At 40.5% G+C, this 14382-nt stretch overlaps 1 protein-coding gene across 2 annotated transcripts in view; it reads left to right on the top strand.

Moving 5' to 3' along the window:
• Positions 1-12451, top strand: part of LOC113114845 (RNA-binding protein Nova-1) — a 51466-nt gene extending 39015 nt beyond the window's left edge. For both annotated transcript variants that reach the window (XM_026281917.1, XM_026281916.1), the window contains one exon: positions 4145-12451. In XM_026281917.1, the coding sequence (XP_026137702.1) occupies positions 4145-5167 (1023 nt within the window). In that variant the 3' untranslated portion in view covers positions 5168-12451. The remainder of the gene's footprint in view (positions 1-4144) is intronic.
• The last annotated feature ends 1931 nt before the right edge of the window (positions 12452-14382 follow it).

The raw sequence follows: 14382 nt of genomic DNA, 5'->3' as shown, positions 1-14382 counted from the left end.
ATCGGTGGAGAAACCATTTCTACTCACAAATTGCTAGTAAATTTCACAAAGAATCAGCAAAGTAAATGTGAAATTAAGATTGAAACAGTAATTTCTTCTAAAACATACTCTAATAATCTTTTATTTACTATCTATTTTACAGTGTTCAGGTGAAATAAATAGCTTGTTGCATTCTGCTCTTGAGCTAAAAATATAAAACAGCAGTGAAAATTAACCATATCACAAGCTTGCTTGCTGTGCGTGAGCCTGACAGAAAGAATTATAGGGAGTGAAAATTGAGAGTCGACCACTTGTATACGACCCTCGCTAGCAAACAACAACCTTTCACGACAGTCATAAGACCAAGGTGAGGAGGAGGAGGAGGACAGGGTGTTATTTTTAACTCGTGTGGAGGCTTTTTTTTTTCTTTGTCAATGTCAGCAGTCAGAGCACACAGGCAGATGCTGTACAGAGATGGGCGGCTAAGCCCAGGATCAGGAGACAGGCGATTAACCCAAAGGCAAGCGCTTAAGACTTCAAAGTGCAAACGGCTACGGCTCTAGAGTCAGGCACTGTTCCGGGGACAGAGGTTGGGAGGGGGGAACAGTTGCTCGGGTGGGATGCGCCAGGGGTCACATCGTTTGAGACCCCTGCCATCTTCAGGACTGGGTGCATTTCGCTGGCACATCAGTAGAAAGAGTTTAGAAGAAGTTTGAATTGCTTTTTTCAACGGTTTTTATAAGGCACAGCCGGATACAAAGACTCCTGGGGCCTCATCTGCCCGTTCAGCAAAAACCCACACAGAACGAGACCGTATCCTTTGATTAATTTCTTGCTAGTCTCAGATGCTGCTCTCATTATTTTCTTTTCTTTTTATAGCAGTATATAGAATAAAGTAACACAGTCTACATAAGGAGAACATGCATGTCCTTCATGGCTGAGCAATCTTTCATTGCCCATTACCCACAACCCCCTGCAGCATCCTCCCGACAATTCATCAAAGGCTTCTAGTCCCAGATGACTGGTGGCGCAGAGGCACTCTCTCTCCCTCTTGCACTCTTTATTTCTCTGTCTCAGCCTCCCTCTTCTGTTCACTCTTTTATAGATAGATGTAGCAGGCATCCACCTCTTCTAGCTCAGCACTTGGATGCATTCAGTGAAATGAACCTGCATATGTGTCGACGCGGCTCGATTCCTACCCAACAACCTCATTTCAATCAGCGCTTCTTTTGCCAAATCACATCATGAAATTATGGCATTATATAGAAAAAGGTGGAAGAGCTGGATCTGTTATAAGTAGCAACAAATGTCATTTCATAATGCTAATAGTTATTTTGAAAAAATCGTCTTTGTCATATTGTGTATTTTGGTGTAAATGTAAGAGTGTTGATCGTATTTATTTATATTTAAAATATTTAAAAACATATATAATTGTTATTAGTGTATATAGTGTGCATTTAATTAAAGGTCTACATGAAGATCTGGAGTCAAAATCTGCATCAGGAAGTTATTAATAGTGAAGTTATTTAAATGTATCCCTACAATGTACCATTAATTTGTAATACTTCTAAGAGCTCCAACTAAATATATGTTGTCCATACAGTGGAATCCAAAAGTTTGAGAACACATTCAAATCTAATTCAACTGAAGCCTGAAAAAAGGTTTAGGATTTTTTTTTTTTTTTTTTTTAAGGAACAAAATTAAATTAAATAAAAAAAAGTTTGATTCGAATTTTGAGGAAACGAATCAATTTGTGAACTCCTTTGAACAAAAGGTCACAAGTCTACTCTGCTAATAGATAATTTAGCAAAAAAAAAGATGCATTTTCACTGGAGGTCTCAGACCTTTGGACTGCACTGCGTATGTACAGATCAATCACAGTACGTCTCTGGTGCCAAAAACAATCAGCTTTCCACTGCATTAAACGCTAATCGCGAATACAATTATTTTCCTTATACAAGGTTCTGTTTATTCTAGCAAGATAAAAGGTGAATGTAGGAGTCCATGAAATTTCCTGGCGGCAGTTTTTCATTTCTATGCTAATTCGGCTCAGCTGAATGAGAGTTCGAGCTACAGTGGCAAGGCTAAACAGCCTCTGTAAAGACATGTCTGTGGGCAGCGAGCTTCAGCAGACCTTGAGGCAAAGAGTGAAAAGAACGAAAGAGCTCACAAAAGAAACAAACGTAAAGGCTGAGCCGATCAACACCCCCTCCCCAACCTCTCTCACTCTCTCTGCTTTCCTCAATTCTCTTCTTCGCTTTGTTCATACACACACACACATACAAACACACGCCCCCACAAACACACAGAACCTCGCTCTTCTCGTCCCCCCTTTTTACCATTTCCATCTCTCTATCTGTCATTTTGACAGTGCAAATATTCTGAATCCAGCATTGTGAAAGCACTCTCGGAGGGCTGGAGCTTTTCATTATACAGAGTAATTAACTGTCAAAGCGAACACCACACCGCATATTTTGTTTTCTCACAATGCTACGGCACTAGATGTATCTGGCTATGATCAAAGAGATCAAGCGCTAATTCGTTGGTTCAGTTAATAAGTGAATATGTCAAGTTACACGGACGAAATTCAAAAAGTGTGTGATGTTTTCTTATACATGTGCGCACATGCTGTATTATGGCACAAGTAGCTGGGGGTTTTAAGTGAATGGTTAGTAGCATATAAGGTGGGGGGTGGTTGGCTGGTTGGTTGCTATGCATCATTCCGACTCCCTTTTCAGTCCCCCTTGAATGCTGGAGTTGAGTTTCCATGGAAACACTGACCCCTGGGAGTCGATGCTTTTCAGGAGGAGCCTCTTTTTACCTAGTGATTCACAGCTCAGGAAATACAAGAACAAAACATACAAGCATCTTTATATGTATCGTCTAATACATCATTTTCTGGGTTCATCAGTGCTGCAGTTTTCCTCTCTTGTAATTTTTATAATAATATAATTTTAATTATATTTTTTGTTCTCTGCTTCCTGTCTCATATTTGTTTTTTATATAATTTGTGTTTTGTATCTCAGATAATCAAGTGTCATTTTAGTATTATTTATACACTTATTTATACACGTTTATGAATTAGCTTTTATTTTTGTTTTTAACTTTTTTTTAAATTTTCACTAATTTTGTTATGTAGTTTTGGCATTTTTAGTCGTGTATATATATATATATATATATATATATATATATATATATATATATAAGCGATTATATATAATTATATATAATTTTTTAAGTAATTGTATCTCACCAGCTTAAAGGTTTTTTTTCTAATAACTAATTTTCTAATATCTAATATGTTTATTGTAAATTAGTTTAAGATGTAAGTTCATTTGACAATTACAACACTGAGAATTTTTTTTTTTTTTAATGTGATTTTACAATGTGGAAAAAAAAATCTAGATACATTCTAGAAACAAAAATTCTCTAATGCTTTTATGTTTATAATATTTTATAATCTCAAAATGGTGATCAGTTACATCACCAAATACAGTGTCTCACATTACATGCATTCACATTACCTTTAACTTAAGAACATGATATGTACACTGCTTATATGGAAACAAATTCAAATACTTTTAGGAAAGAAATCTTAATGAATACATCTAGTAACATTGCTTTTAGCAACATTTTAACAAGATCAGAATGTTCTGTGTGAAGCTCTGGTGAAACGTAGCAGCATGAGTCACTGCTTGATCAGAGGAGCAAGCCTTTCTAAGTTAGGGAAGAAACCATGGTAACCACTGTTTACACTTTTCTTCCCTCCATCAGTGAGGAAATTGTTTTTCTCAGACATTGTCTAAATCTTACTCTCTGAGAACACTACGCAGCTGTGCCGCTAAATTAGTGTATTAAACTCATCTGTAAGATGTAACTTGATTTGTGGTTTAACTGATAAAAAGGCAACTTGAAACAAAGTAATTGCTGTAACAAGTGCAAGCATTGGTTTTTAATACATACGGGTGCAGTTGCTGCAAAAATAGCTGTTTGTGTTCAAAGAGACTAGTTGTGCTGCCACTAATGGGCTCCCAGTGGATAAAAAAAACATTCTTAATACTTTTAAATCCCAACACTGAAAAAATGGTGCATGTTTAACTAGCACATGAGTGCTGGAGAGTGACTCATTAACTGACACCAGCCTCTCTACTTATGTTCTCTTCAGGCCAAGCTCATAGTGCCCAACAGCACTGCAGGGCTAATCATCGGCAAGGGCGGAGCCACGGTGAAGGCTGTCATGGAGCAGTCCGGCGCCTGGGTCCAGCTCTCGCAGAAACCCGAAGGCATCAACCTGCAGGAACGTGTTGTCACCATCAGCGGAGAGCCTGAGCAGAACCGCAAGGCTGTGGAGATCATTGTGCAGAAGATCCAGGAGGACCCACAGAGCAGCAGCTGTCTGAACATCAGCTACTCCAACATCTCCGGCCCTGTGGCCAACTCCAACCCCACCGGTTCCCCATATGCCAATTCGGCGGAGGTGATGCCGGCTGCTGCGGCAGCAGCGGCGGCCACGGCCTCCAGTCTCCTAGGGCAGGCCAGTCTGGCTGGAGTGGGCGCTTTCCCCACCACCATGTCCAGCTTCTCAGGGAACGACCTGCTGGCTATCACATCCGCACTGAACACATTAGCCAGCTACGGATACAATACCAACTCCCTGGGCCTAGGGCTCAACCCTGCGGCTGCCTCAGGAGTCCTCGCCGCTGTGGCTGCAAGCGCAAACCCTGCCGCAGCCGCGGCTGCCAACCTGCTAGCCTCCTACGCCAACGACGCAACCACCAGCTCTGCCCACCAGGCAGCCAGCCTGGGAGGCTTCACGCTAGGATCGCTCGCTGCCGCCACCGGAGCCACCAACGGCTACTTGAGCGCTGCTTCCCCACTCATGGCGAGCTCCCTGCTGGCCACCGAGAAGCTGGCCGAGGGGGCCAAAGATGTGGTGGAGATTGCAGTGCCGGAGAACTTGGTGGGTGCCATTTTGGGGAAGGGAGGCAAAACGCTTGTGGAGTACCAAGAACTGACGGGAGCCCGCATTCAGATCTCCAAAAAGGGAGAGTTTGTTCCTGGCACCAGAAACCGTAAAGTGACCATTACCGGATCGCCAGCCGCCACACAGGCAGCCCAATATCTTATCAGCCAGCGAATCACATACGAGCAGGGTGTGAGGGCCACCAATCCGCAGAAGGTGGGCTAAAAACAGGGAGCATGAAAAAAAGGAGAGAAAAAGAGTGGGGGATGGGGAAGATACAGAGAAAGATGGAGGGCGCGAATATCGACGAAAATCGGCCACATTCTTTGTGGTAAAAATCTCAGTATTAAAAAAAAAAAATGGAAAGAATTCTTCTCAAGAAAATTTGAAAAAGAAAAATGTGTAAAATGTAAATATGGGTTTAATCCTTAAGTTCTGGATTTTTATTGGTTTTATTGATTTTGTTTTGTTTTTTGTTTTGTTTGTTTTTGTGCATTTTCTGGACAGCAGTGAATGGCATTTCAACCTGGCATGCTGCCATGCTGCAGTTCCCAGCAGGTGGGCAAGGTGGTCGGATGGGGGACAATGGGGTGGAGCAATCCCAGGAATTGGCCCTTTCCCCACCCCCATCCCCTCCTAGCTGACAGATTTTTGTTCTTTAATTTTGTAGTCCTTAGTTTAACTCCCACCCTTTCGCCCATGCCTTCTTTTTAAGAGGGCCTGAGACTGATTAAATATCCCCCCCAGACACCCCATACCCCAAACCCCAGCTCCCCTCGCCCCAGCCCTCCCAATCCCAGTCAGCCCGACCCTGCCCCGCGCCGGGACAGGGCAGGGGATGTGAGGCTGCTAGACATTGACCTGGGGTTCCAGTTGGACCAGGTGCATGCCACTACAAATGTTGTTAGCATAAGGGAAGCTTGTAGATCATGTTGCGGACATAGGCCAGGATGCAAAATGCACCTGAATCTTTCGTACCAGAGCTCCAAGAAAATTGTGGCATTCGTCTATGGGATTTAAGGTCTGGTGTTTATACAAATACTATTATCATTATTATTATTACTACTACTATTATTATTATTATTACAAATTATTATCACCATCAACGTTATTTATTAATATGATTTCACCCATAAGGACTGAGGTATTTCCTTTTGTTTTTCTTAATCTGTGAATTCAGGTTGACATGAATGTAAAGACAATATTTTGGATTTAGTTTTTTATTTAAGTAGATTGAATCGTGTGTCCATGTAATATATGTCTTATTTAACATCCAGTGATAACTGCACCGTCAGCACCAACAGAGAGAATAGGGGCAGATGTACTGTACAGTGATATTCATACAAAAAACACACACTCAGCAAACTATTACCAGATTGAAATGCTGAAAAAGCAACTAAACATACGCAGACTTGAAAACACAGTGGGACTAGACAATTTATTCACATATCTACTGAATGAGAATGTAGGTCTTTGCACAAGTCCAAGGGAGTGTCCGAATACGACTTTATATGAAAGCCAGTACTTTTATGTAACATCCCAAAACATATCCCCATCTTTACTCTACGCTGCCCCTCTCCAGTGCGAGATATTGTGCACTCTGAGCCGCTGCAGTCGAATATCTGTGCAAATCAGCAGGAAAATGTACGTAGATATTTCATATCAAATCAGAAATTGGCACTCAGAGCTCTGAGGCGTTTCATGAACAACATACTACTGAATGACGACGAACAAATTCTGATCTGCACAGGCTGCTCAGTAACACGGAAGTCCCAGGTTGTCTTTTCTATGACAAATTTTAGAACAGGCTGCCCGTGTGAAGGTCATCCTGTGCAGATCTGTAATACCCATGTGCGACGTATGTGCTGCTAATAAGGTCCTATTTCCTTTTTGTTTTAAATCGGAGTACACTGAATTTCGTCTTAATGCACTGTGAAGTGTGGAGGCCGTGATGGAAGGCCAAAAAAGTCAGGGTTTCTATATCGTTATCGCATCGGTGCATCACCATGATGGAATGTACTCATGTGGAACGTCTCATATTTATAACAACCTACATGGAGACAAGGTATCACTTACCGTAGCGCGGAAAGGAAGCCTAGATGGTTTGTTAGGTTGAGGTCAGACCCTTGGACCAGTTTTTTGGCATCATGTTGCAGTATCCAACCTTACCTTTCCAAGTGTGCACTAACTACCCGCCAGCTGACCATGTATATTTCTCAAGAAGGGGCAGAGGATGGCATATTCTGTACGTTTAAACAACAACATATTGATTCTTTACCGGCTGGAATGAGCTTAAAAATACCAAACTGCTCCGTATTATCAAGACTTTAGCATTTCCCAAAGAAGAATTAGACCAACAGGAAAAGACAGCTTGTGCTCTCTCTCCCAATGACTAAAGTTATGATTCTTTCCTCTCCTCTGCTATTGGAGCACCAGGGAGAGTAAATCTGAACCGATTGGTAAGGAGGCTTCTTTATTCTCATCTAAAAACCATCACCTCCCCTCACCTTTTCTCAACACCCCCTTTTACCTTCGTGCACCCCCATTCTGACACATCAACCAAGAGACCCCCTTTTCTCTCACATCTCTCCATGGGTGGCGATGTCTGGCGTAACAGTGCATGTCTGCTTGCCCTTTCACAAAACAATGACGATGCGAAAGGGAAGATGCGCCTAAAGAGTAGAACTAGATTGCAGTAGATCACACTTGCGCACATCATACCTTCCAAAAGGGACTTAATACAACCATCCATGTGTTTGTATGGTGTGCATGTGTGTGGTGTAAATGCGTGTAAAAGTGATAAGTTTGGATAAACATGAATATGTTTAGCAGTTGCGCCCAAGTTGAGGAGGTTTGAAACAGCAATGACTCCAGGTACTCTACTAAAAGATAGCTGCACGTTTTGGTTGAGGTGCGATTTTCAAACAATAGGACGTAATAGTTCAGATTTGAAGATCAAGACAAGAAAGCGATGGCAATCGAGCGCCTCTGCATTTTAGAGTGCATCTGTGAGTTCGGTTTTACCCATGATGCAGTACTTCATCAGACACTTCAGAGCTTGAACGAGTCTCAGTAGATCCCCCAGATATTTTTTTTCTTGTTTAAAAAAAACAGTTACATCACCGTTTGATTTAAGACACATTAAACGCAAGATATTACTGTGACAATTCAATGTGAAAACTATAAAAGGTGCCAATATAGTGTCAAGGAGCAGCTTTCTGTTTTGTTGTTTTTGTATTCAGTACTGAAAGTACATATGGGGGAGGGGGGGTCTTTGTTTTTTTTGTTAGTAACTGGGAAAATAGATCCAATGTGAGGAGTACTGAAAGCAATATACGTGGTAGCATGTCGTCATGTCTTGTCCTTTTATTCTGTCTGTGTAGGAGCTTTGGATTTACCTAGATGTTGAGTAGATTTGCATATACTATTTTTTAAGTTGTGAAGATGCTGCTATTGAATAAGTGATGTACTAAAATGTAAGATTAAAAAACATATCTGGTCAGTCATTTAGCAGGATGTGGTAGTTGTAAGAGGTGTATCTAAATGCTACATTGATGATTAAATAATTGCTATATCAGTGGATTAAATAAACCTGTGCCAAAATAGATCTTTACAGAATTAACGGTGATTTAAACACCATTAGTTAAGAGCAGACATACTTTTGTAATTTAATAAAAAGAAAAAAAATGTGAAAAGTGCCAAACAAGCCACAGTTAAGAAATAACTAGTAAGGGTTAAGTGACTAGAAAAGCAAAAAATAGACATTAGCACTATAAGGATGAGTTTTCTGCCCCCTTAAATTATCTAGTCCTTGTTAAAAATAAGGGTGGGATTCATCTCGTAGGCCAAAAAAAAAAAAAAAAATCCCCTGGGGCTAGAAGACTGCCGAGTTAGCATAGCATGGCTAAAGTTTTATAAGATATCAGCATTCTTAAGTCAGCCTTTTATAGTTCTGAAAATGTATTTTGTGAAGATAGATGTTATCTTTTTTGCACGTCGATATTGCATGATACTAAGTGAAGCGTGGATTAAAAAAAAAAATGTGAAGACAAAAAAATCGTAAAAAAAAAAAAAAAAAAACAATTAGGCAATGTGTATTCATTTTGAGGACAAATCTTTGCATGGCAACAACAGTTTGAGCTATTAAATTAGCTTTTTCACATTTTTACCTTTTTAGTTTTGCTAAGACCAAGCTGGAGTTTTTGTTGTCCATGAAAACTAGGCCACAGAAACCAAATCCATTCATAGTCATGATCATATTCAGCGTCATAACTATAGCACTCATTTTGTACAGACTTATCAATGTTTTGTGATCATTTCTAAGAAAACAATGGGAAAAGTCGGGTAATGGAGGGTTATTTTAGTGACATTAACATGGCCGTGAATGTATTCACCACTACATAAGTTTGCATATCACTCTTTCGATCATGATTTTAGGGCTTGTGTTTGCTGTGTCAGTACTAACATCATTAGGCTTCTGTTTTTAGCTTGTTCTGCCATCACTGCACATTAAGCTTGGCCCATTCTCGCGAGAATATGCACTTTATACTTCTCTCACGCTTCACGCCACCCCAGATAAGAGCAGCCCTGTTTCCGCCAAACTGCTTGAATCCTTTACCTCAGAAAGGGGCGGGACTTCCTGATGACATCATGACGCAATGATGCAGCACTACTGTTTGCATGAGAACGGATTTGGCCAGATGCTCGAAGCTGACCAAAAACGGCAGAATTGTTTTTACAGAAATCGTTATTTTGACAGCGTTTTTTATTATTATTATTAATGATAATAAGTGCCAAAAAGGGCATGTCTGATATCATGAATAATGTTTTTTTTTTTTCTTTCTCTCTCTCAATTTCAATGTCAAAATTGCACTGTGCTTAGTCATGGTTGCTATGTTTTCATGCGTAGAGGAGACGGCGCAGTTGTGTTTTTGTGCAGTCAAGATGAATGCAAACTTATGGTTTAGCTGATGTCGAGAAGGTCATTGCTTTTATCTGGGCGCACGGCTAGAGCTCGTCGCTCTTCCCAAACCCCACATGCCCCCCCCCCAGTCCAACACCCCACCCCACGCCATCAGAAGACGACAGTCCGGGGTCACTCTTGAGCTCGTACCCATTGAAGCACCAGCAATGTTTAAACACATTTGTCATATCACTGTTCTGTTCTCTTTTTTATTTTTCTGTTTTTATTTGTACGACACTCTCTAACCTAGACCAAGTATAACAAAAATGTCATTCATATGTATCCTGTTTACTCTCCCTTTTTCTCCCTTTTGCACTTTCACTGCTCCCCTTTTTTCCAACCACTCCCCACTCTTCTGCCGACCTCCCCCTCACACCCTCCCAGACTTTCTCCTGAGTGCCAAACAAAAACAGTACCATTCCAAACTTTTTGAGTTCTCTTGTATGTTGGACATCCATTGGACGCACCCATGAAGCCAGCATGTTTCTCCATAACATGATGTCAGTCATGACGCCTCAACATTACCCAAAAAGCGAGCAGTAAAAGCAAGAACCTGGATTAACACGGTAAAAACACGGCTGGCTACCTCTCATAAACTGCTTTTCCTTATTCTGTCATCTCTTCAACCTCCAGGACATCACTGATTGTGTGCCATAATGTTGGGGGCACTGTCACTCTCCTCACCCCCGAGTCTCTCCATTTGATTTTCTCGATGGAAAACATTAAGTGCAAGCAAAGAAAAAAAAAATCAATTTTAATGGCAGGTTTCTTTTTGTTGCTTTAGCATAAAAACATGCTCAAAAAAGCTGAGGAGTGTGTAAACGTCAGCCGTGCAGCCATCTTCTGTCTTCTGAACTTTGAACTTCTCACCCCTCATGAACTTTATTGACCTTCTTCCTCCCCTTCTGTGTTCATCAACTGTTTGGACTTAAAATCTCCATTCCATCTCCAAACTTTGAGACTGTGCAATTCTAGTTGAGATGATTGGATTTATTTCTCTTTTGTAAGTCATCATTGGGGACGAAAAAAATCATAATAATAAAAAAAGACACAAAAGAATGAAAAAAAAAAAATTAATAAGATCCAAACTGTTTCCTCCACAATTTCATTATTTTCTCTCATTGTAAATATCTGTCAGATTTGGTTGAACTGTAACCAGAAACGTGTTCAACGTAATGGGGCTGGCAGCATAAAATCGCTTTTGTGGAGTGCTCCTACGAGCAACCAATAGGAAGTTGAACTAAACTAAACTAAAGAAGCTCAGAGAAAGATTGATTTGAGGCCATCAGGTGGTCAAAATCCAGATCCGGCCCCTTCACATAATGCATAATCACTACTAACCGCCAAGGTAGACTAAGATTAGTGTAGGTTTCATACTTGAACTGATGGTAGTTGCTAATCTCATTGTACATATCAGACGTGTCAAGTGTAAATTGTGATAATGTGTCGATTAGGTGTCTTGACCATTGCAGCATCTGTTCACGAGACAAAATTGTTTCTCTGTGATGCCAAACGATCATTTTCATGCGTCTCAACCATGCTTGAGCTCCACATCTAATGTTTCTATGCTGCCAGCTTTGTTTTCTGATAACCCTTCATGAGCTTATTTATTTTCAAAATACTATACACTATTAATAAATGGCATCAAGAAACTAGACAAAAGGGAATGACTGGAAAGATGAATTACTGTTTTGTTTTAGCATTTTAGTGGTTTCTTTTAACATCATCCATTAACTGACTTTAAAAAAGTATTAAATATTTAATGTAACTGTAGCATTGTGTTTGTACAAAAAATAGTGAGTTGTGTTTCTTGACTTGTGGATTACCAGTGAAGTCAGCAATTTAGTGCTAATATCTATTAAGTCGTTCCTTTTCTTTTTCTCTTTTTCTTTTTTATTTAAGGGTTATTATTTTCCGACAGCAACAGCAGTCATTATAAATGTTCATTTTACCATCACCTGTCTTCTGTTGTCTTATTCTTCACCTCCCACTACACTCAGTTTCATCAAATAACACATTGCAAGTTCGTGCCTGAAACCATGTGCTCGGTCTTGGGGGAGGGGCCATGCTGCGTGAGTGATGCGAGCGAGCGAATGAATGAACGAATGCGACTGTTTGTGAGAGGCTTGGCCGGGCAGTTGTTATGTTTTCTGTCCACCTAAAGCTAAAATCTGTTGGGTTTCCATTTACCAATGGAACCTGCTGATGTTATAGCTCAATCCCATCATGTAAGCCTAGTTGATTTTGATCGTCCATAACTCCCCCTCCTCCGTTTGCCAACCACTTTCCACCACTACCTTTACCCTCCCCTCCCTTACGAGCCATTCCCTCGCCACGCACCTCCCACGCCATGTGATGTTCTCCATCGATAACATACTACTCGACCAGACCCACATTAACTCTGTTCTCATGCCTGCAGAGGAGGCGGTTGCCAGTCACCTCGCCCTCCACTCATGATCCGCCACCATCCCTTACCGGCTGCCAGGGCCAGGCCCGAATTTTATTAAATTATTGCTAATTAAAAAAAAAGAAAAAAAAAAAAAAAAGAGAAAAAACAGACAAGTGACTCTCAGGGTGTTTACATAATCTACCTTACTCTGTGAACTCACAGAACCGCAACCCAGCTCTCCCTCAAGCTTTTAAAGGAGCCCAAAGACAATTTACCATGTACGATCGCTTATCAAGTCTTCTTCAAGAAAAAAAAACAAAAAAACGACTCAACAGAATGATATGCACCCAATTAAAGGAGCAAGCAAAATGCTGTAATGTTTACAACTTAACGAGACCAATGCTGTTGAAAGAATGTGTAGGAGTTCAAAGACAGTTCTTTAATAATTACGTCATTTCAAAGTGACTTCATTTTAGATGATAATTTCTATGTGACATGGAGTTATGTGTTAACTGAGGCATTTTGGAAACATTGCATGTTCCTCTTTTTTGCAATGACTTACCTTTTTTTAAATGTCAGAATGGCTGGTACAGTGTAACGTTAGAACTACGTTTAGTTGCTAATAATAAACTACATTGATGTCATTGTTCATCTCACATATCTTGGAGAAAGGTACCGGACTGCGGTCCGAAAAGAAAAAAAAATCATGTGATTGCGTTACTGTATAGAATTTGTTCAAATTTTTTGTATATGGTGACAGTGAAAATAAAGGATGAACTGGAAGTATCAGGGACACGTGGGTAGAGTTTGAAGGGCCACTTACAACACCGGCTAAAGCTCATGAGGTAAGTTACATGAGGGGGAAAGTATCAATTTTGTTTTAATATTTAAAGATTTGACCTTTATTTAAAATATGAAAATGAAATTCATCACATGGATGTTTTAATGGAACTGACATCTACTTGTTAGAGTTTAAATATTTAAATAAAGCTAGTAAGAAAACATTTTAAATAGTGCATCAGTGAAATAAGCCTGAAAAATTCATATGGGTGTCTTGAGTGTGACTGATATGCAAATGCAGCGTGTGTGATGTAACACAATGTAATTTGCCATCACATGCTCGGTCGTTTTTGCTCTTAATGCATGTGGTTTCAGGATGAAGTCAATTCAAGCTGAGCTCAAAAACATGATAAAGTCCCTTGATCATTGTCATCCACCCACTTTTTCTGTGCACTAATTCATCCAAACTGCAAAAACCACCTTCACCTTCCCAACATGTCTCCAAAGCCAACACCAGCTAAAAGCACTGTGGAATATCCCAATATAGCCATCGGTCAGAGAGGATGACCGGTCTTCATGTTGGCTTCCAGCACATTGATCTGTGGTGGAGACCCCAGGGAAATTAACATTCACCGCATGATTTAAAACCTGTCTCACCAAACCAACCATACACTAAAGAAGTATCTCCAGTGTTCAGACAAAATGGATATTTTTTAAACACAGCGTTCAATTCTAATAGGATGTTTTGCAATAATTTGGTGCACGATGAGGGATAAAAAAGGCAGTTTCTAGAAGTCCAGGATGGATAAAATCATATGTAGGAAAGTTTCCGTCATACATAAGTAGCGATTTCATAATCTAGCCACGATCCTGTGATATCTATATCTGCATCCATAACTCGGCCCCAAAGCTCAGAGCTCCTTTTTAGACATGCAAACTGTCATGATGAATAATTAGGCCTTACAAGTGGAATCATCACTCCCTCTCTCTGTCTCCACTGGGAATGGTGAGCTGGTGTAGCTGAAGCTCCCTCATTTCAAATGTATCCAATCTCGCTAATTGTGCACCTTTACCAGCCTTAGGCCATGATTGATTTTCCCTCGCTCCAGCTCGGTTCCTTCCCCTCACCTCAAACCCAACAGGCTTTTCCTCATTTCAGCCCAGCTGTTCCAGAAAGCAAACGTAACTGTCTCTGCCCCCCTCCTCTCCTCTGAGGGGGCGTGAAAGGAGTAAGAGAGAGCAAGAAGCAGACAAGAATATGCTCTCAGCCTTCATAAATCCCTAGAGTTGGAAAACAGACCTGTGGAA

Source organism: Carassius auratus, chromosome 15, assembly GCF_003368295.1.
Source record: "Carassius auratus strain Wakin chromosome 15, ASM336829v1, whole genome shotgun sequence".
Taxonomy (NCBI): domain Eukaryota; kingdom Metazoa; phylum Chordata; class Actinopteri; order Cypriniformes; family Cyprinidae; genus Carassius; species Carassius auratus.
Note: the sequence above shows the minus strand (reverse complement) of the source record. Positions and strands in the feature narration are given on the sequence as shown.